The sequence below is a fragment of the Pelecanus crispus genome, chromosome 1 (genome assembly GCF_030463565.1).
Source record: "Pelecanus crispus isolate bPelCri1 chromosome 1, bPelCri1.pri, whole genome shotgun sequence".
NCBI classification, from domain to species: domain Eukaryota; kingdom Metazoa; phylum Chordata; class Aves; order Pelecaniformes; family Pelecanidae; genus Pelecanus; species Pelecanus crispus.
The window spans coordinates 127,846,737-127,872,709 of record NC_134643.1 but is presented as its reverse complement, the minus strand read 5'-3'; the positions used below and the strand labels follow the sequence as shown (position 1 = coordinate 127,872,709).

General features: G+C 40.6%; 1 protein-coding gene across 1 annotated transcript in view; it reads right to left on the bottom strand.

The window, feature by feature from the left end:
- Positions 1 to 1,814: 1,814 nt before the first annotated feature.
- PDXK (pyridoxal kinase) overlaps positions 1,815 to 25,973 on the bottom strand; it is a 50,447-nt gene continuing 26,288 nt past the window's right edge. The window contains exons 3-11 of the mRNA XM_075723811.1: positions 20,877 to 20,981; positions 17,832 to 17,915; positions 15,863 to 15,909; positions 13,617 to 13,702; positions 12,756 to 12,801; positions 9,975 to 10,086; positions 8,450 to 8,586; positions 7,797 to 7,863; positions 1,815 to 7,023 (exon numbers count right to left, since the gene is read on the bottom strand). Of these exons, the coding sequence (XP_075579926.1) occupies positions 6,911 to 7,023; positions 7,797 to 7,863; positions 8,450 to 8,586; positions 9,975 to 10,086; positions 12,756 to 12,801; positions 13,617 to 13,702; positions 15,863 to 15,909; positions 17,832 to 17,915; positions 20,877 to 20,981 (797 nt within the window). The 3' untranslated portion in view covers positions 1,815 to 6,910. The remainder of the gene's footprint in view (positions 7,024 to 7,796; positions 7,864 to 8,449; positions 8,587 to 9,974; positions 10,087 to 12,755; positions 12,802 to 13,616; positions 13,703 to 15,862; positions 15,910 to 17,831; positions 17,916 to 20,876; positions 20,982 to 25,973) is intronic.

The following is a 25,973-nucleotide window of genomic DNA, read 5'->3' as shown; positions in this document are numbered from 1 at the left end:
GCTTCAGCACAATCTATAAAAATATAATTCTTTAAGACCTTCTGCTCACATCCTGAAGGCCTACACAGCCAGCCCCCAAATTCTGTTTCCCACCCCCACCACATTGCAAATAAAGCTTCAACACACACACACACACAGAGTACATAGATTACACTCTTCTACACACAGATTTTTCTAAATAGCAATGCAACCACCAGGGCAATAGGTAAGGAGTACATGTGATTTCAGTGGTAACATATGGCACAGCCTTCTCATATTGCTGGTTTTCTCTATCTGAATAATGTGCTGCCTTATTTACTGCTCTGCAAATTGTGGGTTTATTACTATTATTTGCAGTGTAGAGGCACTAAGTCAGGAACGCGTGCTTATTTAGGAGCTTACTTGGGAGCATCCCGTTTGCCTCGAGGTCCACTGCTGCTGGAGCAGTAAAAGCACCAAAGTGGTGGCTGGCGGCGCTGGGGCTGTCACCTGGCACTGGTTTCCTGGTGAAGCAGACGGGAGCTTTCCTAGGCTGTTGAAAGCCAACCCGCATTCTCCCCTTCCGGAAAATGTGAGAACTAGCTTGGGCTCTTCTGAAAAAGTGTGCTGACGATAGCAGCTCCCTTGCATTCTGCATTCAACACCCTTTGCCAGGCGCTTAGGGCGCACTCCTCCAGTTTCTGATTGAACCTCATGGATTTACCTTAAATCTGCTCCTGCATGCATGTATAAACTTGCTGGTTTACTCATTTATTTAAAAGAGAAGAGCTATTTTCGGGGCTGTGATTGAACATCTCAGAGCTTAGTTTCCACGGCTGACGTGTCTTTCATGGATGTGTTTTAGAAAGCTACAAAACTGTTCAGCAGTAGGCTCTCACTTACCAGAAGCAAATGTCTTTCATGAAGAACAGCTCTCTGAATAATCTCATCCTGTGATTCTCATAGGAGTTGAATGACTCATCAATGAGCCAATAAGGCTGCAATGGGATGTAAAAGAAGGGGGTCCTTTTCCATTTACAAAGAAATACTTTGGTTTCAGACTGACCAAAATCTGTAACACTTAACGCCTCAGCTTCTGAAAGTACTCTTCAAATGGGCAAGGACCTTTACTCAGGAGAGGTGGTTTTCTTGAGTATAAACACAAGCCAAACTTCTCCAGTGGGCATAAGCATAATGACGTAGCACCTTCTCCAATAACCACTGCTCTCATTAAACTGGATACCCTGCTCTCTTCCTCTTGCAAAACACTGCCATAGCAGAGACACTGTTGAGGGCTGACAGAACCACTTGTTCTGACATGCAGGAACAATTGCTTCCTACTGTATAGTCTTGTGTGCTCTAACCTATGCAGGAAGATAAAAATTACTCTGCGGAGGGGAGCGCAGCTAAACGCTGCACAAGAAACAGACCTCAAAATGAGTTGTGGTTCTTATTCCAAGCCCCTCTTCTCACCTTGTATGCAGGAATAAAGAGCGCAACACACAACACAGAGAGGTCCTACACATGCAAGTAAGAGGCATACAAGAGCAGTGATGCAGAATGCCAGCAGTTGTCTTCCCACGAAACTTCTTTTTAAAAAAAAAAAAAAAAAAAAAAAAGAGACAAGGATGTTACTCACTTCCACATACCTACTATCTTACAATAAAATGATTACAGCGCACGAATGTGCGCTCTTCCATTAACTACCCCTTCTCCATACTAGGATATAACTAAGGAAACCTTTAATGATGTCCACTTTATTCAGCAAGACTATCAAACTGTTCTTGTTCTGTTTAATTCTGAAATGATTAACATATTCAAAAATAGGATCTAACAATTTGTGTGTGCACGGTATATTAAATGTAGATGCTTTTATTACAATCTTCCTTGCCACATATTTTGAAGTAAAATAAATCAATACAATCACCGTTAACAGTCTCAGACAACAAATTAACACCATCCAATCAAGACACAGTTAAAATACTCATAAAGGCAGTACGAGTAGCTGGAAACCCTGGTCCTCTGATTCTTTTGTATAACACATTGATTATAGATTTCTCCCACTTATGATAAAAATCAGAAACAAACATTAACAATTCATACTGCAGATTTCTTAAATGTTTATATCAATTGTGAATAGCGTAGATGTTAGCATAATGTCTTTATGCATGTCTCCCAAAGAGGTACATGGGAATTTTAAGCATGTAGAGACTAATCCAGGCCCAGAATAGAGTAGATCGCTTGTAAGCAACTTTTGGTCTCTCCTGCACAATGGCTCCACATGAGTGCACTTGCAGTAATCAAAATGGCTGACCACATACACCGCAAAGTTCATTCCAGAAAAAAGGGCTCCAACAGAAATTATTTCCAGTAAGCAAAAAGAAAGAATGGTGGGGAAGTTGACTGGACACAAGCACAAAGCATTCACCGCTCCCATGCGTACATGCACTTCAGCGTTAGGAGCACCCTTCGCTGCTAACTTCACACGTATACACGGGCGCACGCGTGGCAGTGAAGTCAGCAGTCCCTAACTGGTGAATGCTGGGCTGGTGGGTTACAGACACCTTTCATGCTGTTAGGACGGTCATGGAAGATTATCCATCGGTTATTGACTCCACTCTCTGGGCTAAAGGGCTTGTTCTTCTGTCACCAGTTGGGACCTAAACTAGTTTAGGCTAACCGTTTTTCTTTACCTAAGGATCTGCAAGTGGATCAGACAACCCTGACAGGGCTCCTCCAAGCCCTTAAATAAAGAGTGGGCAGCTGTGTAATACCGAGACACTTCCCAGCTGCACCAGACAGACAGTAGGAATTCAGAAATAGATTCAGATATTATATGCAGGAGGAGAGGAGGGAATAAAAGATTGGGCAGGACTGTGCTGAGCCTTTGAATTTTGTTCTGCAAACGTTATGGAAAAGCGCTGTGTAACTCTGAAAAAAATGCATCCAAGTATCAAGTACGTATACCTCAACATTTAAAAATACCTGTTAGCCTGTTGTGACTACAAAACGTTAGCTACAGAATATATTTACATATCATTTCTGATGTTTGTTCCTGGCAAGAGATGCTAAGCCTGATTCTTCACTGAAGACATAAACCTGACCTAAGGTAGATCAGGTCAGTGGGAGTTTAAAACAGGTATCACATGAGCAACACCCAGGGACTTAAGCAGAAGCAGGTAGCAGCCCATTGCTACAGAATCCAGCTACTGCAAAATATGAACTTTTGCAGATTGAGCACTTTTTTTTTTTTTTAACATGGATGTGTCACAGATTCTAAGGAAGGTGTGACTTACTGAACCGATCCATTCTCTGAAGCAGTGGGAAAAGATCACACCTGACAGGAATAAGCTGCTCCAACAAACATATCACTTTCTCTTTGATGGCAAGATCACAGTTCATTATGGTTTACAGATAAAACCTTGTTTGCAAAATAGCTTTAAGTTTCCTAAATTCTAAGCTTCTTTATTTCAGAGAAAACCAGTCTTTCTCTCAATTCCCTTGTGAAAGTCTGGTTTTTTTAGCAGCAAAAAAAAATTGTGCTGTCTCACACTTACTAAAAGGGCTTTTCTGTAGTACATGCTTGTAACAGGTAGGGTTCCCCTGACAGCAAATTTTGACAGTGCATACTTATTGCTGCTTAAAAAAAAATTAAAAGGCCAATTTTGAGCTTATCTCTCCTGTTGATCCCCTGATGTGAAGAACTGAAGAACCTCAATTTTGCACTGCACTAGTGCAGGGATGGCCGCCATATGGCTCTCAATTTGGCCCCATGCAGCTCCCAGGCCAGGCCGTGTTACGTGACTGGCAATGAAGCTAACGCTGGTGCAGGGGGTGCAGGGCAAGCCACAGCCCTGGCTATAGGAGACAGCGCACCAGGAGCCACCTCCAGACCCAGCTAAGGTCTGTGCTGGAGCCACGGGACCACAGGAATCAAATGTCATCTGCTGCATGTGAACTGCTCCTGGTATTCACCTAATTCTTGGCAATCTGAGGGACACAGTAGAGGTCTCAAAGCTTGGCTGACTGAAGATTTCTGTATGTGACCCATAGGAGCTGCAAAGCTGGGTACAGCTGAGTGAGGGTGTCAAGCATAATGCTGCTAAGTCGACCATAATATGTACAGGCAGGGAAGTTCAGTATGTTGATCCCTTCTTCCCAAGAGGATGGTAGGGATTATACACTTCCACGTGAAATAGTCTAATTTTAAAAGATAAACTCATAGTTATGTTCTGAATATGGCATGCAACACTTCTTTAATCAATGCTAGAAACGGTTAAAATCTTTTTGAATTCAGCTGTTGAAATGCATCACCAGCTACAGTATTTAAATACCTTTGCTGAAAACAGCTGTCTCAAAAAGGCAAAAAAGGCCAGGTATTCCTGGCACAACTGCCCAAGCAAAAAGGAGCTTATCTAAAAAGGGGGCGAATTATTAATACTCAGCTATTTCCTAGCTTATCTGGAAGTTTATGTCTCGGGAAGAAAAAAAAAATATTTGCATCAATTTAAAAATACAGCACTGTAAATAAAGGCAATTTGTTGTACTTTACAGAATCACAGAATGGTTGAGGTTGGAAGGGACCTCTGGAGATCATCTAGACCAATCCCACTGTGCAAGCAGGGTCAAGTACAGCAGGTTTCTCAGGGCCGTGTTCAGCCAGGTTTTGAATATCTCCAAGGATGGAGACTCCACAGCCTCTCTGAGCAACCTGTGCCAGTGTTTGATCACCCTCACAGTGAATTACAATTTTTTAATGTTTAAACAGAATTTCCTGTATTTAAATTTGTGCCCATTGCCTGTTATCCCTTCATTGGGCACCACTGAGAAGAGCCCAGCTCCTTCTCCACTGTTTCCCATCAGATATTTATACACACTGTTGAGATAGTTCATGTCTTTTTACATGTTGGATATCAGCCATGAGCTCATCTCTGTTACTGACTGCTAATTTTAGCAACTGTTCATATCACCAAAATTATTATTGCTAGAAAGTTATTTCATGGCAGTGGTTACTAAAAACTGTAGCAGTAGAGTCACATTTAGTAGGTCATTTCTGGGGTTTTTTTTTCCCCTTAAAATTCTCAAGTCATATGATCTTTTCTTTCATTTTTACTGACAAATGCATGAGAAGAAATAAAATTATTATTAGTTGTTGAGAGTGAAAGCCTGAAGTATGCCTCTTACATTTATTGCAAAATGTGTTCATCTCTTAAATTTCATTTGCTTCAGTGATACTGAAAATGAGGGATTTCAGAAATGTATTAATTATGAAGTCTTACTCTATGAAAAAAAGCTATTCAGCTAAAAATTCGCTTCAAGAATAAGTTACTCTTCTACTAGGTAAAGCCAATTAACTTTTACATTGGCAGAAAATCCACAAAAATGGTGGGATATGTGAAGACTCCAGTGGCCAAAGCAATCTCCAAACTAGCCCTTCTGGGGACTCCCAAGCTATGCAAGTGACAGTATCGGTTAGGCTGGTATGACGAGGAAGATGCAGGAAAGGTACCTGGGAGATACCCAAGGGTGAGCTTCCTGAGCATACTCAGGTAACCAAGAAAAGCTCAGCCCTTTCCTCTAATACAAATTTGCTTCATGTCACTGCAAGTAGAAACGCAATTTTAATCTTCCTATGCTGTCTGAGACAAATAAAGCTCATTAACTGAATTTGGATTTAACAATACACTAGACACTTCCCTTGGGGAAGCAAGAACTTCAGTCCCATACAGAAACCATACGGAATTACAAGTGGTCAGTACCTGTCAGCATATCTGCCCTACTGGTATAATATGTGGCTGTGATGTATAGGATGCTGAAATTATTAAGAATCCCGTTTGGAAGCCTTATGAAGCAGAATTTTGAAATAAAGATGCATTAATAATAATGCATTTCTGTCACCTCTAATCAGCATAGGCTGCAGAGACTTACATTAGGAACAAATTAATTTTGTATGTTTCACTGCATTTGGTAAACATATGTAATTTACTAAACCTTACTAAACTAAAAATATTACTTTTACCACATTACTTCATTGATAAGCCTGCCAATAGTACTTGCTATTGTTAAGCGGAAGTGCCCCGCATAGTTTGTAAATACATCCACCCATGAAGAACAAACTAGGGTAGCCAGCTTTCAGGCTAAGAGCTGCTTTCTCTTTTGTCCTTACAGAATGTTTGTCCTTAGTTAAAAACTAAACAAAGAATCAAACCTGGCCTCGGAGGTGGGACTACAAACTTCTAAACAGTGCTACTGAATAAAGATATTATCTTAATAATGAAGATGTTTCTGGAGCAGCTTTTGGAAGAAAATCGTGTGGGCACACAGACATTAGAAAAAAGCAGCCAATACCTGCAAAACCTGAAACTGCGCAGCTGTTCACAGACAAGAAACAGGAACAGTTATCCGTAATGTGAATGACACCTCAAGGTCACTTCAGAGTACTTAAATGCCAAACATCTTCAAAGTACTCCTACACACAAACAGAACTTTGTGTGTAGTTTTAACCCTGCTTAGTTTCACAGCTGCTGAGATGCTGAATACCAGAGCAGGTAACCAGATATCTCCAGGAAAAGGGAGCATGGAGCCAGCTACATTGGCACTAGATGCCATCTTGAAATATATTTTCCAGTCAGTCAAGCATTCCATTAGCAAATTCACATCTAAAGTTTTTGGCAAGGCAGGAACATTGTACTCTCTTGCCCTGGGTAATTACACAGACTAAGTGAATTTGACAGCCATTTTGATACCTGGTAATATGCTTCAATGCACACTGACTGTTTTGTTTTTAAAACTGAGCAAGGCCAGCACATATGTTTGAGAGTGGATATCTGCCTATGCTGGGCACTATTTCATGGAAGTCAGGTTTCAGTCACAGATCTAAGGCAAATATTACAATTTACAGGAAAGAAATGAGGACATCAATACATTGTGCGTTATTGGAGACATACAGCCTTTATAACACGGTGGCTTTCACTATGATCTCTGGGTTTTCTATGTCCTTTCTGCTTTGGACCATTCTCAGTTCCAGGTGGGCTGAGTTTGGTTTGTTTCCTTCTCCAGCTTGTGCTAAAAAGATGACATCAGAATGTCATTAAAAACAGCAGTATAAAAAAAAACAAGTTACACTGTTCTGTTATCCCACTATTTTTTTTACCCTCCTCCCCTCTCCAATCTCCCTTACTACCCCCTCCTAAAGGCTTCCAAGGTGGAAGATCCAGGTCAGCACTGTGATTTCTTATCACCCCTGTTCTGCACCTCTCTCCAGGAAAGAAACATGGCTCTGCTGTTATTAGAAAGTGACATGGACATGCTCTGAGAACCCACAGATCCCATCTGGATCTCCTTAGGAATTGAAAGACATGGGAACTCCAAAGGGAGAGAAGCCAAAAAAAAAAAAAAAAAAAAAAAATCACTCCTCACATGGCCAACACAACAGACAGTTTATTATTAGTTGATAAACCCTTCTCAATACTAAACACATGCACTCAAAGGGTAAGTGAGCGAGCTACACTTAAAACAGAACCTCTCTTGCACATCAAACTCAGCATTTCCCCAAGTTCTTCCGCCACTGTTTTGCAACACAGTCAACCGCAGTCAGCATGACTGCAGTCCCACTACAAGCTGAACAGTGACATCTTCAGTCGGGTGTTGTCAAAAATAGGCTTGGAGGACACAGTAAGGAACATGCACTGACAAGACTACCAAGCTCTCATTCTGTAAATTCTCTGGCTGCTTCTGCACTGAGGGCTGCCTTTAGCCAGGAAACCCAGAAAGCTCTTAGAATGTTTCTTCTGATGCAAACCCAGACAGAACAAGGGAACAAGGTTTGAATGAATTACCTTTGGCACTCTTAATGGTCCTTTGCAGAACATGTTGCATGGCCGACACAGTCTTTTCACATGCCACCTGCATGAACAGAATATATTCAGGTTTTAGTAAAATTTCAGCTGCCTAGTTTAATATTATTATTTCAAAAACACTGCTATTAAGAGGCAAACATGACTGACAAGACACAAACAGGATGACACCTATGTAATATAGAGTTTGGGAAAAAAATTTTAGACTCTCTTAATTCTCCCGAAATAGGTATTAGAAACCACGCACCTGTACTGAGGACTCTATGTGCTTAAGGGAAAGAAACAGAAAAATATATCTGATAAATTATTTTCAGTGCTTATTATGAAGTGAGGGCAAAAAATATAATTACAGATATGCATGGAGTCTCTCTCTCTCTCACTGAACATCTTATTTGGCAAAATTACAAAATCCATGTAACTGAAATGTGACCATCCAAAGCTGTACAAGCTAAAGTGTTTTGGCAAAAGGGAAATTCTGCTTTTTTTCCTCTGAGGTAAGGAGAAAAAGCCAAACCAGAAGAGATCTTTAAATAATGTCATAGATTAAAAGTTAAAAAAAAAAAAAAAAAAAAAAAAAGAGAGAGAGAGAGAAACATAGTCTAAACATGCAGAGACACAAATAACTTCGCCCAGACCTTCAAATTGTTTGGATGCTTATGTGTCCATGCCAAAAGCATAGCAGCAAACAAGTCTCCTGTTCCAACAAAGACAGCATCCACTTTAGGAGACTCCACTCGAATCCTTTGTGTCACTTTGGTACCGTCTGCTTTAGCTACAACACAGATAGAGAGTTAAGTAACAGACCTGGCAACTAATACAATAGCGTTTACTATAATTTAAAAGTGATTTGAATTCCCGTGTTGTTTGGAACATAAAGATGCTAAGGAGTCTTGTAAACTTTGTACCAGCTCTTTTAAAAGGTGCAACCTGTCAAAACTTTGCCAAGTTGGGATAGCATTTACAACTTATATACTGTAGATACTTCACTTAAAAGGCAGCAGGTAGCTAGCACCTTCATTTTCATGAAGGACTGAGAGCCAACTATTTTCATTTAGACAGCAGCAGCTTGATCAGGAAACCACATATTTATGGAGACTGCTGAATCCTAGATGGGGCATCCCAAACCATAATCGAGAATATCTTTGGGTTGTATGAAGGCACCAGAGCAGCCGTAGACATCAGCAGAGAATATCTGATCCATGTGCCATATTGTAGTCACCATTAGAATGACCGGACTTATTGCAGATCTGGCATGTACCGAGTGCTAAGACCCACCAACTGATTGTTAGTGGAATCTGTTTTAAATATCAAGACTTTTTCAGTTCCTCAGCAGTCCAGAACGTGATGCCCACATTTAGATCCCCTGGATAAACCAGAAAATGAGATCATATACCATCCCACATAACTATGCCCTTCTCAGGTAAAAACATCCTGCGACAGTCCAAACGCACAGTGAAATCTTGGTGATGGTATAGAAGGGGATATAAAGAAGTAGAAGGACATTTTACAGCCTCTCAGGGGAGGCACAATCTGCTAACAGGACAGCGTAACTTTTCATAAAAGCATTCAAAGTTCCTGTTTTATACTGCTACTACTTGTCAGGGCCACTACTAAGGGCTTTAACAGCCCTGATCAACCTCACCTAGAACATCCTTCACCCATGCACCCTCTGCCCGCTTGCCCAGGAGCTGCACAGAAGCTCAGGCCCAGGCGCAAGCATCCTTGCCTAAGCTATGTCGCAGGCGTACCTGTGTACAGCCCTGCTGTCCTGACTTACTGATTGGATTTTCCAGATTGATCTCGGACCTGGCTTGTCTCACCTTTCTCCGGTGATCAGTGGACTGCCAATGGGACCTGTCCGCTATCGCCACCCCTGCCCTGCTGACCTCATCCAGATACTGTGGGCCTGTGCCCTTTTGGTGAGGGCAGTGCTCTGCCTGTGCTATCATCATGCTCAGCTCCCAGCTTGTTGTCTTCCCTCATGGAGGAGCCCCACGCTTACCACTCTGATACTACTGTAGGAGAGGAAGTTCACTTGGGGATCTAAGCTCCTTCCATGCACTACAAATGGGTCTGATGAAACTACTTCTTAAAAAAGTAACTGAAAGCACAGAACAGGTTAAAAGAAAGCACAGTTTAACAAAGGAGTTTGTGACTTACTTGTTCTGTGGCTTCCCAGGGCAATCAGGTAGTCATTTCCTAGAGGCGCCTGTAGATCTGAGCTTGTAATCACCACAGTCTCTGGTCCCATGGCATGGAGCATATCCATTACCTTTCCATGTGCAAAAACGTAGGAATCAGTGACTGCAATACGTGTTGATTAAACCTTGCATCATTCATACTACTGAGGATTTTTGACAAGTGCCTTATTTTGGCATCTTTTGTAAAGAGAAAAAACAGTTTCTACTCGAAGAATTCAGTTGAACTAGGGGAAATAATTCTAAATAGGGGAATCGAAACATCCGTATTTAAGTGTACACACTTCTTAAAATATACAAGCATCTATGTATTATCCTTGGATGTTCCTCTGTTTCAGCTGTGATCAGAATTTTTGTCTGCCATCATGTTTTCAGAACATATTATCAAAAGAATAAGAGAACAAATATACAGACACATGCACCTGAGCTGGCATCTTCAAACACTTGCTAGAAAGTAAATAACTCCAGGTCGTGAAGTCTTATTTAGCTACTACTTTAAGAGTTAGGAAAAATTAAAAGTTAAAGAGCTAAATCAGAGGCACAAGTGTGTCTCTCTCAATCTTCTTTTCTCATTCTGTTTCAAACCCCAAATTACACCTGTGAATTATGTACCTTTGCAGCTGTATTTCCACTCTGCGTTTCTCACTTAAACTCATTAATACTCCTGATGTCACAATTGGTTGCTACAGAAGCGATTTTGATTTCACAGAAGAAAGAATGACTTCAATAATGAGTTTAGCATAAAACACAGATAAAATATTAATTTTCCCAGAAGAGTTTAACTAAAAATCCTCTCAGGCTAGCTATGACTCATGAGCAGCTGAATGATAAGGATTTATTTCTGCTATTTTTTAATTCTCCATTGCTTTTCTTTCTTGTCTAAGCCTCCAAGTTTCTTCAACTGTCAAACCTCTTTGCACAGACATTGGTCGGTTTTAAAGAAGCAGTAAAACTACCAGCATATGCTGACATAATCAGCCTGTGAAGTAATATTAAACTCAATTTCATTTCTCAGTCACAATTCACCAAGAACCTAATCACCAGTATTTCTAGTTGTAGGACTTAGCCCCTTTTACATTAATATTATGTCATATTTAATTTTATGTTAGAAGACTATACTGCTGTCACTAGTCTTGCTAAAGACATGAATGAAGGCATGTCACCATAGAAATCAATGTCAGAATTCCTACCCCCTCCATAGGGGATGAATTCCAGCATGCATTATTACTCAGGATAGACCTATATATGACACGCAGCTGGGCAGACAGACAGATTAAAATATAATATCCTGCAAGCAACTGTTTTAAAAATGTCTCCATTCCTAATTCCATCTCTTTAGAAGAGTTTTTTTAAAGCCCATCGCAAATAAGAGCTATCACAATTCAGACAGACTGTCAGAAAACTAACTCGTAAAATTGTTTAGCACACGCAACTTGTCTTTGCAGCTGAAATACGCAAACCTAAAACTAATGGCTGCTCAGCAAACAGCGTTGTTCTCAAGACCGTGGTTCCACTGGTGAGGATGAGAATAGAAGAACTGAGTTGTAGTTAGCAGCTAGTGGCATGAAGCACAGTTCTTCACCCTCACCCAGCACAGTGGGGTAATGTAAAACAGGGGCAGGGGGGCAGGAAGTAAGAGAGCTGAGATCTTTGGAGCTGCTTTCTGCCATGAAGAGATGGTAATCAACACATGTTGCATGATGTTGCTGGAGGAAAAGAAAAAAAAAACTAAACATTTGGGCTGACAGACCCCCGCTACTCTCCAGGGTGCCACCGCAGCTGCTTTTTGTTTAAAGATTTTGTGTTCCTCTGAAGTTCAAAACCAAACTGGAAGAAATAACATCATCCCATTATTAAAGCACTTGACTAGTCAACAAAACAAAGAGCTCAGCCCTTCTCAAGACACCAATAAAACCATATTCCTATTTTGTCCTTCATCACCAAGCCCTGCAGCTTTTTATTTTCTGCAGTTTGTGTAAGAGGGTAAAGCCTTTCACCTCAATGCAGTATATTTGTGGACGATCTATCATCTCTGTATGGCGATGACAGCAGCTATCACTGCCGTGGATTTGTCTGTCTTTCACCAGGAAGTACCCAAAGGCCATCGCATCCAGTCTGGTTTCTCACCTACGCGACCTATCCTTTTGCAACCCAGCTCTCATCCCCTTTGAGTCAACTTAAGGAAGAGAAACAGAGCACCAGCACACACTGTCAGGAAGAGATTCAGAGCGTATTCAATCAGTCCCTGTAAGAGTTTGCTAGCAAGCTCTCTTCCTTGCAAGCAGTCTGTATGGAGAACGAGAAATGTCTGTCCTGCCGCTCAGCACGGCTCTTGCACGACTCGCCTGTGGACAGCAGAGGGAGCTACTCACGAAGGTTTCTCATGCTCGGGGTCACCCGGGGTTTTCCCCACCCCAGGGCATTTCCACAGCGCTGACAGCATGTGGGTTACTCGCCAGCTGTGCTGCTGCTAGCCTTCTTACACTGCAGGAAAACAAGCTCGCAGAGATCTACTCGTTACCACTGCAATGCCTTTACCTGTGGTTCTTTCGGGAAGTTTTTTCACAAGGCCGGCACTAGAACAGAAAGTGTTTTGCACCTGGAGTGCACAAGTTTTAACGATAAATGGAGAGAAAGGACAGAGGCCAAAGTGACTTCAAGGTTAAGGACGAATGGCAAGCTGCAGCACTGCAGGCAGGAATACAGGAGGAGATCTTACACATCCTACCACTTGCTTACTTACCTCTAAAGTGTCTTTTTCTGTGTGAATCTTCCTGCCCGTGAGTAACCTGAGAATGAAACAGAAATCTTAAAAGAGCGCAAGTTCTCCAGGCAATGACTGCTTTGTTTACTCAAGGAGGATAAGCTTGGACTGCACCATAGAAGCCTAAACAGTCTGTAGTTACACAGACAGTCTGCTGTACCAGACTGCCATCTTTAAAAGTTATGTGCACAGATACACAGCGTTTCTGAAGTGGACTCACACCAGTCCTAACCTGCCTCCTGTAGAGATCCCTGTATCATAAAATTCCCCCACAAGTGTCTTCTCTCCATCTCCCGTGTAGCTGCTCCCCCACTTAGGGGGACAGCCTGCGATGTATCACAACAGACAATCTCCTGACTGAAGTTACAGCTATGTACACAGGATGGGCAGGAGGCATTTAAATTCTTAACTCCTGTGAGATGTTGCCATGGTAGTATTTCTGAATCTATTTTGGGGGGTTTGAGTCAAACTATTTCAGTTTTAATATTCTGACATACAATACAAATTTTTCTAGGAATGGTTAAGGATGGGGAAGGGAAGAGAAGTATTTTTTCAACCTGCCCTAGATACGGGCCTCTGGAGACAACAAGAAGTAATGAAAATGAGAGACCGGAGAAAACCAGAGAAATCTTTTCCTCATGTAACTGCCAGATTTTTTTATTGGTTTCAGTATGGAACAGTTGGAGGTTTGCTGAAAAGCACCACTTGAAAGTAACAGCTAAAAACCAAAACCTAACACATACATACTGCACTGCATTGAGACAAATAAAAGAATGGGTATCAGTCTCCCCTGCTTTTATCCCCAAGTCTATTTGGCTATAAAAGGAAGTAAGTACTTACTCAGCTTCAAACTGGTTAGGAGTAATTATATCAGCAACAGGTACAACTTTGTCCCTGTAGACTGGGAGGAGATCCTCGGGCACATACTAGGGGAGAAGAAACAGCATCAAATGTTGTCCGCAGCATCTGAGATGTGGGACTGCAACTCTCCTCCCCTCAACTACCATTCATGCTGTCACTGAGGAACCTGACAGCTCCCAGCATACTATTATGCAGCAGTAACTAAAGCAGCAGTGCACCCTCCAGCCGGCGACAGCACAACCAACAGCCCTTCTCTTGCTGGAAGCGACGGGAAGCACCACTGAGCGGCGAGGCCTAAACTGGCAGCATTAAAAGGAAGCATTGCCTGGCTGAAGAACTTTCGGGTTCCCTCTCACCAAGCTGACACAGCAGCAGCATGAGGAAATGCAGTGTCCCAACATGGGGAACCCTTTCTCATGTCCTTACCCCCAAAAGAAACTACCCTGTTGTTGTACTGACAGTACAGTGGTCCTTCGCTGCGGCAGCGTGTGCCCACATTGATTGTGCTGCATTGTGGGGCTTAGGAACAAGTAACAATCCATGCTATGCGTTATTTTGCCTCCTTCTTTCAGTGCAGTATTTCTAGGGTGTGCTGTACATCAGTAATGCGTGAACAGGCACAGGATTTGTAATTTGTTCGGTACAACTTAATCTATAAAACCGTTCCGATAAGGACATTAAAAATATTTTGCTTGTGTTGCACCCAAGTCTAACAAAACAATAGCACACTTCACTGCCTGCAGAATCAGCTCTTCAAGTAATGGGGGCCAATGCTCCCCCTTCTGCCTGTCTGTTCCATCTCTATCCTATCTTCATTAGATAAATATGGCCCATCAGCAAAGGGAGGTTGGTTGTCTAAGCAGGTGACGTATACTAAGACATAACAGGAGCCCACCACCCTGCATGCTCGTCAGACTCAAGGCTGAAAAGCATCGGCTGTTTTGGCACACAATGGAGCTCAGCTGGGAGGTCGGGTTAGTTGGGTACAGGGGTCACCTCACCTTCCTGAGTCCTGTAACTCAATTCAACAAAACCTTTAATAAAAGTTCATTGTTTACGACGCAGTGCAGGGTGCCTGTATACGCGTGCCTATGTATTACTGTCTCCCATTCTAATTGTATCAGCAACAGGTACAACCCCACGACAGTGTTGACTGCTAGGTGCTACCAGAACACCCATCATACTGATACTGAGCTCACTCATGCAGCCATGGTGAAGCGATGATGTCACAGGGACTTTGCCTTTAGACAGAAATGCAAGACTAGGTCACATCTAAACCAAGGCACTTTAAATAATGATTTTATTACTTTTTATGGCAGGAATGACTTGGTGGGTTGCATGTTAAATAATCTCCTCTTTTTCCCCTCTACCTTATCTTCCACCCAAAAGACACAGGTAGGCCCATGGTTATGACTTCTCCCAAGAGTTAAAGCTTTGCAAGGTGACTCTACAGCTGCTAGATCTCTGCCTTGTTAGAAAAAGCCCAGGACAATAAATATTGCAATAAATGTAAAATGAAAGAATAGAACACAGAAGCAACGGCTAATTTATTACTAAGTGCTACTTCATGTGCTGTTTTATGAGCAGGTAAACTGTAAAAAGGTACAAGGACAAAGAGCGATTCATAGTGCATGACTAGCTAAGGCAGAAGAAAACATAAAATATCATTATTGCTGATGTCTTCCCACATTGCATTTTTACTGAAATTATTTGCTAGCTTTGATCAAAAAGGAATGTTTCTTTGTCAGTATGCAGTCTCATATTGGCACACAGAACCTTTCTGTCACTGATCACTGTCACTGCCTAACAGCTGCTGGATCTCACACGAAATAAGTCATCTTCAAGTGGTATGTCAATTCACATGATCACTGACAATGCCAGCCAGGCTACCAGCCAAAACAGAGCTCTTGACAGAAGATGAGGGAACTCCAGTGAGACAAGGAAGGGGAGCAGGGGGTTATTTTCCTGTGGACAGGGTCTGTATTCCACCTGTTGTCTCAGGAGAGAGTCAGAAATAATCCCAGGGCTCTACAGCCACCGTTCTTCCCAGACACTAAACTCATTTAAATACAGGACATTAAAGTACAAACTTACTTGATGCTGGAATCCAAAGCCACACTTAGGTAAAGTAGCTTAGTTTTGGTGTTTAAAAATTAATAAATCTTTATACATCTTTATACAGCAAGTATTCACTATACAGAGAATCCAAGCAGATAAATACTAACCATAGAGCCTTCTCCATTCCATTTGTCACCCATGACTGGATCGCATACTGTAACAGAATAAATCTTGCTTTAGAAATGGGGTACAGTTATAGAGACTCTGGTGGGAGGGAAAAGTTTTAGTTAACAGTAGTGGCTATGCAACAACACTGAGTACCTGATAGCATATATACTCTCACAGCTCTTGGAGCACACTCAACCTGAAATATATAACTGGTGGCTGCCAATTCTGAAAGAGTAGGCCATGTGTCTTACACAATTGTCGGAGGGTTGTAGTCACCCTCTCCTACCTGCTTCCATGTTGTTATGTCTGAAGGTAATGAGGATGAGAGGGTCTCCTCCTGAGAGTAAAAGGGCTTTCATTATGGAAAACGCAGAGAGCCCTCCCCTTCACTCCCCAACCCAAAACTGCAATAGTAGTATGGTGGGGAAGAAACATGGGAGAAGTTAATACCTGTAAAAAGAGTCCTGTTTTTACTTTAGGGTAAAAAGATACATGCCAAACATACACACCAAAATGCTGTGTGTACACATAGAAAAACTATGTGTATTATAACGAAACAAGAAGAAAGTCCATGCCATACCTAAACTCATACTTGGTGTAATAATATTAACACACATTTGGCACAGGCTCTGAATCATCAGCCGTACTGACAACATATTCCAAGTGCCCTCAGTTTCAAAGTGAGGATGGAAACAGCCTAGCCTTGTACTTTAAAAAGGAACATTGTTCATGGTATTAAAAGAGCTTTTAGCAAGATAAAAAAGAAATACAAATCCAAAAGTATCAAATCAATGTCCAATCAGTATTTTAGGAAGTTTCTGTGAGTAAAAAGAAGGTAATTTGGTTTACATTTTAAAAGAATTTTCCTCACATTAGAATCTCTTTATTTAAAAATACAGCATCTTAGAAGCCTAGCTGTGTTGTCACCATCTGACCACTTCCCTTCTGTTCTATACAGCTAGATGTTTCTTTCTGCTCCTACTCTAACAGAGTTTTTAGCTTTCACTTACTAGTACAAGGCTCTGGAGAATCTGGCAATGCAACAGTGCTAATAAAGGCTAAAAAGCAACAATGCCCAAGCTCATGAAGGTATCTCTGCTACATTTTTCTAAATGAGAACTGTGCTTTGTTAATTTTACGTCAGATATTACACCTTGCAAATCCGTTGAACCATTCCAGATGTTTCCTGACCACACAGTTTACTGAACCTGAAGGTGAGAGGCTCAAACCACCATTCACAGCTTTTTATCCCACTAAATCCCCACTGTTGCCCTGTTACTCTAAACGTTTTGCCCAATTCAAGCCTACACTGGTTAGTTCAAAAGTCCTGAAACACTCAGACAGTCAGGAAGGCAAGAGGAGAATCTTTTCTCACAGGTTTACGCCTGACATGTTACCGACAGCAAGTTGCTACAGTCTGCTGATATTTGAGTGCTCCTAGGTAATCTTAGCAGAGGGCACCATAGTTAAAGAAGCCTTGGAGTTCAGGCTAAATTATGAAGCTTAGAAGGCACAGTGTGACACTTCTGGGATGTAACAGTAAACCCCGGCAGGGCAACACAGGAGAGTCTATCCTGCTTTTGGATGACTTGGAAACCAAGGAGAGGCTTCAGCTATCAGCACTTACAGCCTATGCCTCTGAAATATGAACAGCAGCAGCTGGCTGGGATTTTACAAGCCTTTCTTTGATACAGACAATCAGTCCTCAAGGCACATTCTCCTTTGGACAGCATAATGCAAGAAACATACTGAAAGGCATAAAATCAGAAAGATAAAAAACCCCAACTCCCTCAACACTTAAGCAATGCTGAAATGAGACTTCACTGGAGCCTCAGCTGGTCCCAGCCAGGTCAGAGCACAAGATGGTTGTGAAATGGTGTAACATCAGAACATCATTTCATCCTAAAACGTGAAAACGATGAGCATATACACTGAAGAAGCAGAAAGGATTATAATACACATCCTTACCATATACTAGGTTAGAATTCTGTTGCTTCAACTCCTGGACAATATCCACCACCATTGCAAGAAACGATGTGTCTCTTGTATACCCTTTGGAAAAAAAAAAAAGACACTTTTAAATTCTGTTTTCATGAACAGTTTTGTTTTTTTTTTTTAATTTTGGATAGGAATGCTGCATAATTCTCATTCTTTGGAACAATGCATTTTTAGAACGGAAGCGGTTTAGTATTTCATTCAGGAATAGTAGGTGGAAGACAAATTCAGACAGTGCTTGCACAACTACAAATATAACCTTAAAAATCCATTTACTAAGTATGTTATATATGAAGGGCTCATACAACTTCAAAATGTTTGAACATATATACAAAAAGGTCAGGCTGAAAGGAAAAACCATTCCTTTTCTTCAAAACAGCAGTCCAAATCAGTACTATTTATCATGTAGTAAATAAGAAATATTTTAAATTCCATATACTTTTCTCGTACGCTGGTTTGAAGCAGGTTTTTTATTATTATTAATGTTGGTGCTGATACAGTCCAACACATTAATGCAATGGAGAATTAATCTTGACTATTTTAGAGCAATGGCCAATATACCAATAAAATTCCTATTTTTAGGCTTAGCGATGAAATAAGCTGGAAATAAGTTTTACTATATCTCAAGGTCCTAATCACAATGCTAGCACCACAATATTCTTATTTAATCATGAATTTCTTTATAGATGTTTTTATTTATATATTTATGTATTAACTTTATTTACTACATTTATTAATTAATAATTTTATTTTCATTGATTTTAGTTCATTTAGTAGTATTACTTTTAGCAAGGTAGCTTCTTCAAACCTTCAGCTTGGAAATGTCCACTTTACTAAAATATTTAAAAATACATTTTGGCAATTTTTTTTTTTTTTTACTCGCAATTGATCAATTCTTAGATGCTGCAGAGAAATGGAAAAAGCTTCCAAAATTTTTGGCCAAAATGCTGTGTCTTATGTCTATGAAATGCTGATAATCAGTCCAAAACGCCAAGCAAAGGTTTTTGTTTAAAATGACCTGTGATGGTAGACTGGCTGAAAAAAAAATACAGAGTATGATTAACATTATTGACAGAGGTATTTCCAAAAAATTACACTGAATTGGAGTTTATCTCTTACCTTGAGTGTTTTACTGTAAATGGAACAAATCTACAAAGATCGACAAGTAACTAACAGTCACAAAAGTTAACAAAGTGTTATTTTGCATCATCAGCCTAAAGATAATAATTTCCATCTCAGCCAAGATATCTACAGTCATCAGACATACAATTACAGTCAAATCCCATCTGTCTACAAATTAATTTGTTTTCGGTGTTTGAATAATCACAATCAGGTTGTTGGAGGTACAGAGTACAGTTGTGCACTGTAGTGAATGGCTGTTCCTGTTTGAAGAGAAAAACCTGTCTTTTGGTCCTGAATGAAAAAAACCTGAATTTTAAGTTCAGCCACAGTGCAACTGAATACTAAACACTGACAGTGTTATTAGATCTTAAGAAATGAGTGTCATTTCTACCCATGCCTTGTTTTTGTCCGTACTGAAAATGGCTACACTGAATGAGATTTTTAAACAAACACTGACCCATCTACCCACAAACCCTATTTTAAAAGGCATACTAATAAATATTCGGGTTTTTTCTCCAAAATTTCTTTTTGCTGAAGATTTCTGTTTTTCCTTCTACCATTTTTAAGCTCTTACATTCGTTTTGCCAGAATAAGACAGTGATAGGAAAGGAGCAGGGGTCTCTTCCAAGAGTTGAAAGTAAAATTAAAAAAAGGAACATTTCAGATAAAAGAATACTCAAACTTTATTTACAAATTTTGCATACTAATATCTCCTGAAAACTCCTACAATACAGTGTGCTTTTCCTGGAAGCATTCTCTGTGTGAGTTCTTTCAAAGAGAGTTTGTCTATTTCTCAATCACAAAGAACCTGTTTATGCTGAAATTAATTTCTTACCTTAGTTCAGTCTATTTTCTATTTAGTCTCCTTTACTTTGGAGATACTCCCTGAAAAAGAACTGACAATAACTCTTCAGTTGTGCCACACCCTTCAAGGCAGAATGACTGCTTTGGGGTTATAATCCATACACTTAAAAGTCTCCAGTTTTCCCTGTGTATAAAGCACTTTCCTACATGTGGAAGCCATGAAATCAATCAAATCTGGCAATATATTTCTGTTTACTTTTAAAAAGTGACTGTTCACTGCTGTAAAAAATTGATACTGTAATTTAAACCAGATGCATATCTCTTATTGAGGTGAAACCCAATCAGTAATCTACATCTGAAAAGCAGGAATTGGATGAGAAGCAGTCTTTAACAAAAACTGCACATAGAATCTCTCCTTTCTACAAAGTATTCTACAAGAAGTTCTCTTTGCCTATATTTAAAAACACTTTGTACCTAGTGGCAAGCAAAGGAAAACACTGCACAATCATTATGTCCTCCAGAACTGCATCCACTCAGAGGACCTACACAGCAACAAGAACAAAAAATCAAGAGGTATGACAGAGTCAAAACCAAAATCCAACCCTGCTTATACTTTACTCCATATCCAAAGCACTACCCCTTAAAGACCAAGTAGAAAAAATGACGACAGACAACTGTGTGTAAAATCATGCTATAGCACCACAGTGCCAGTACTGCAAATTTAGGCAAAAGGGTTAAACTCATGTATCCATAATAAACTTAAAAATAATACCCGGACATTCCTCATCCTTTTTTCAGTAGAGGCACTCCCAAGACATTAATTAAGCTTGTACACGACTGGGCTGTACAAGTCTGTAAACTGTACAAGGGGATCAATTTACCCACCCAATTACAACCTTCAGGCTGGAGAACACTGGCTGTTTCAAATTGAAAAGCACGAGCAGTTGAGACTATAATATGCAGATGAAACTGCAGGAGGAATCAAAGGAAGGAAAATGTAATTGCTTGGTTTGGAATAAGAAGGGATACGGTTTATATTTCTTTACTTTTGGTTACATCTCCTGGGAACTCCAAGGAAAAAGCTCTTCTTACCTGTGAGTACATAATCATACCAGTTGACCTTGTTCAGCTTAAGTCCTTCATACAGTTCATGAAGTTCACCTGAATTTAACACCTGACCCTTCCAGTGGGCATAACCTGCAAAGTAAATGTCAGATAATTTTTCAAGAGCTAGATTTTCTATTTAGGATCACAGAGATTATACACTTGGAGGGACCGTATCAGATATTAGCACCAGAAAGCATTTCCATCTCCCCTTCTGTAAAACGCTGTTGCCAAATGAAAGCTGCTGTCAGCAGAACAGTTAATGTGCTCAACTTCTTAGCACCTCTGTTTCCCAAAGGAACTAGAGCGACTACACTGGAGTTTGAGACTGTCCATTTATCAGCAAATCGAGCAGAGCACACACAAGCTCCTGCAAGTTTTCCCATGGAGCCTATACAACTAGCCCTATCCTGTGTGGAAGGGGACAAACGTATGTTTTAGACTTCACTGGACGAGGGTGTCAGTACAAACTATTTTTGGTATTTTATACTATAAAAAAAAAGAAAAAGATTGACAGCTAGATGACCAGCTTAAACAGGCTCGTGGGTCTGTGTGGACACAGGCACACAGCACTGCTGCACACAACAGACAGGGCGTTTACTGGGACGTGCATGTAACGAATAGAGTGACCACAGCAGAACATTGTCATGGATGCTCTTTAAACATACAATGTCACCTGACAGATTTTCTTCCAAAAATAGCACAGTTTTAATGCTGAGGATACTGGAGGGGGCAAATGAGTATCAGAAAGACACTGTAAACAGATAAATAATATCCATACGCTCTTATCCTTCAATGATATCCAAGAAAGACAAGCCAATATTCTTGGCTGAGAGGTGGATGGAAGTTGAAGTTACTTGGGAGAAGCTGAACTGATTTCAGCAAACGATGGACCAAGCTCCATGGCAGCCAATTTCACGGGGGTGGGGGGGGGAATCTTCCTTTACAGACTCTAAACTTTTGTTGAAAAATGTAAATGCACCCTGCATCTTGTCATCAAAGCCTGCCCGTCTAGATGGCAGCCATCACTCCCTTGTGTACAAGAATGGGGCTTCCTCCAGGATATTAGTTGAAGCACCCACAACTGAACTCTTCCAACCTCCATAAATTCAGAGTTTGTTAAAAAGCTTGTATTTTTATTAAGTGGAATTAGGAAAAGTGAAAGGTTAAATGAGGTATCTTCTTCCACACCACCCCCGTGTGAAGACAATGGGATTTTGTTAGTTTTAACTTCTGCTCTTGGAGTTTGAAAATTCTGTGACAAAAACCGTTGGCTTTGATTATCACTCTAAACTGTGTTATTAGAGTAACTGCCAAAAGGTGCCTAGAGCCTAGCATAAGCACATTTTTCAGTTTTCCTTCTTATGAAAGCAAATACACCCACAGCAGGGTGAGCAGATGGATCATTTTGTTCTCCTCAGCTCACAAAAGCCTAGCCTCTAAAACACAACTCGCTGCCAGCTGGCTGGGGGACTGACTCACATCAGCCGCTACAATTCTCTCCCTAGCAAATGCTTTTTAAAAAGTCTCCATGAAGAAATGGACAAAGTGAGGGATTCCCGTATGCTAGGGCTGTAGTTCCATTGTAGAACACAGTGATATTCAAAACGGCAATGCCTAACACCTAGGTACACATCTAGTCCCAAGTATATGAGGAACCATTGACTACAGCTAACTCAAGTATTCGGCTTATTTAACATATATGCAGACGTTTGTTCTGTCACCTGCAGCTTCAGAGAGAAATAATCTGCCCTCTCCTCTTCCCTGAATCTCTACTTCTATTAGCACTGCAAAGCCAGCCCATACACGACATAACAGAATCCCTTTTTTTCCATTGTGCCCATCAATGAAACCATGTGCAGTTTTCACCCAGAATCAAGGTCAGCTGGCAAACGAGCAGTCATTCATCTTACACATGGCCATAAAAATAACTATGATAGATTGTCCATACAATCTAGATACTCGCGGGAGCCATTCCTACAGAGGGACCCTGTGCATTCACTTTTTAACTAAAAGTTCACCTTCCTATGTCAAGCTGTCTTAAACAGTCAGTGCACAGGGTCCGTGTCACACTGATTCTCCACTGAGGGAGGGAAATAAATACAGAAACAAAATATTAGGTAGCAGCCCAGCTTAGCTCAGGAATTGGTAAGTTACCCCACATGGGGCAGGGACATTGTCCGAACTCTGTAGCAATGACTTCCAAGGGTATCTAAAGGATCTTTTTACCACCTGGTAACACGTGTACTACAACCCGAAGTCTAATCACACGACAGCTGGAGGCAAAAAAAGCCCTAGGGAAGCTCTCATGGAAGCCCCAGCTATTCAGACAGAAGAAAAAGGGCAATGCCTTCATTGGATCTAGAGAGAACTGTGATTTCACTAGGAGTTGAATTATGTTTGAGTAAGAGGAAACAAACAAAATCAAAACTGGCAGCAAGATGGAAACGACCCTAAGCCCTTTGCCCAGGGTAATTTCATGTAACATGATGAACAAGGGGCACATCCCACAACCCTGCATTTATTGTACTCTCCTGGTGCAATATACAACCGAAAAGCAGCTTCTGTAGTGGGACAGAAGAAAAAGCCTGCTACTCATGTTCAAAAAGTGTTCCACTAACTGAAGGATGGATACCTTGGGGTCACAGGAAGAGTGAGAGGGATTATCTTGAAAGGGGAAAGGCAAAAAATCCAGAGAGATACTGCGTGGTCAAAAAATCACTGCATAGCCCTGAACCCAAAGCTAGTTAAGCAGGGAATGCCAACAGTAACCTTAAACATGTGAGGTCCAGTTGGCTTTAGGGAAAGGCACAAGTGGTTGGAGTTATGGATGACAACAAGGAATCGCTGTCTTCCTCAGGTAGACATAAGAACTCAGCTGGCAACGAGGACATTTGAAGGCTCAGAGCTGCCTTGCAAGACCTAAAAGAAAATCAGCTTCCTAGAAATGTTATCCCTACGCCTAAACCACTAGATGTGAATATCTGAAAAACAGCAACAGAAAAACTTAAAGTCTTCTGTTTAACTGTCCACTTACTGTAACTCCTACTCTGCAGTAATATTTCCACTGTGGCACTCAACAATACAGAAGTTCAAAGTCTCACAGCACCTGGCTATTTGCACACATTATACAAGAACCACAGCCAAGAAAACTAAAGAATGAGGTTCAAGTTTGTACTTGGCAAAACAACTGCATCCCATTTGGAGACTACAGAGCTGGTTAGGCATAGCAGCTAGATCAAATTATTACTCTTTTATCTTGGATATTAAGGTGAGATCTTGGCTCATATCTTCCATGGAGGAAGAAAGCTGAGTCTTCCTTGGTTGGTTACAAAACCACCAAATAATTCCCCTCAGTCCTGGACTGAGAGAGCAGAGAGAACACTGCCAATCATGATACAGCTCTCCAAAACTGCACTTGGCTCAGACTGACTGCGTAAATCTCCCAGATTAGTAATAATTTTAAATGCACAGATGAACATAAACATTTAAACATCTTTATAACCCCTCTGCTTATCTACGTTATGGCCTTTTATTGCAATTAAATGTTATATATTTGCCTTTAAGCAGATAAGGGAATGTAAAACAGGTAAGATGATGCTTCTTGTCATGTATCCCTCTAAAATGATAAACGTATTCATTAGTCTCCAAGGAAGTGTCTCAGTTCATCTGTATGAAAAAGAAAAAAACCTAAAACCACAACCAAGAGAGGCAGCTAATACTGCACCCAAGATTAATTTATGTACTTTTCTTTCTTGCCTTCCTCCACTGGTACATTTTTTCTCTCCTTTGGAATGTTTTTATAAGCCTCTTAATTACTTTCAAAAACAAGGGGAAAAAAAGAATAAAAATCCCATGCATACAAAAAAAAAAACAAACCCCCAAAACAAAACAAAAAAGCTACCATTTAAGTATAGCAAGACATGTAAGATTTGTTTCCCAACCCAGAACATTCTGTTCTGAGGTCTGAGTTCCTCCTGTGGTGCTCCCTGTGAAACTACTCCAAGTGGCTTCAGTAATCAAGTATTTTACCTGGGAAAAAGGAAGAAAGATCTAGTGTTTAAGGCACATGATGGGCAGGCAATCTGGTCCCAGCTGTGCCACAAAATTCGCATGCAAACTCTGGCAGACAACCCTATCTAAACACATGACTTAATCTTCAGCTACCAGGAGGCCTTCAACAAAACCAGAAATACAGTACCAAATTCTCCATTGGATTTTTTACAGCTGGTCAGTGTAGGAGTAAAATACTCCAGTGTTAGGAACGAGTGGAGATCTTTTCTTTTTGTCTTGCACTGCACAGGTGTGAATGACTGCATATGGGCGGTAGACTGTGAAGAATCACATCAACAAGACATAATTATAATTTCTCATGTATTAGACCTACCAGCCAACCAACCACCCACTACACTCGCACTAAGTGGAAGTCCAACAGTGCTTTGCTTAAAAATAAACAGAAAAGGAACAGAAAAAAAACCCACGAGCTACTTGTTCTGGAGCAGTTTCAATGGTAGGATTTGGATGGCAAAGTAAGCACATTATATGCTTACCATTAACCTACGAATTAAAAACAAAAATGCAAATCACTGAAGAATTAAAAATGCACCCCCCAAAAAAATCAATGATACAATAAAAAAAAAATCTAGATTTTTATTTTTGCATATCAGTGATAAGCTGCTTCTGCAAACAATAAAGTAAAATAGAACAAAAAGCAGAGAATCTTTATAGGTTGCATGACAGTTTCTGTTATTTGTATATGAAGCATGTCATCATTCAAGTGAGTCACTCGAATCATAAAAGTTCCTCACCAAGCAACATGACAAACTGTTCTCCCAGGGGGACTGATTTAAAACACATTTTCCAGATTTCATGATTATCAGAGACTAAAGAAAGCTGAATTTTCTGAGCAGGAGTCAGCAGAAACAGGCCCGTGGTATCTTACTAATTTAAAGACAGGGCAAAAAAAAGCAATAATGATTCATCAAATAAAGCCTGTTAGTCATAAATTCTCTCTGCCTTGTATCTTTTGCTGACAAGACCAGGTTTAAAGACAGGGATGGGGAAAGAAAGAATGCTATGTCCGAA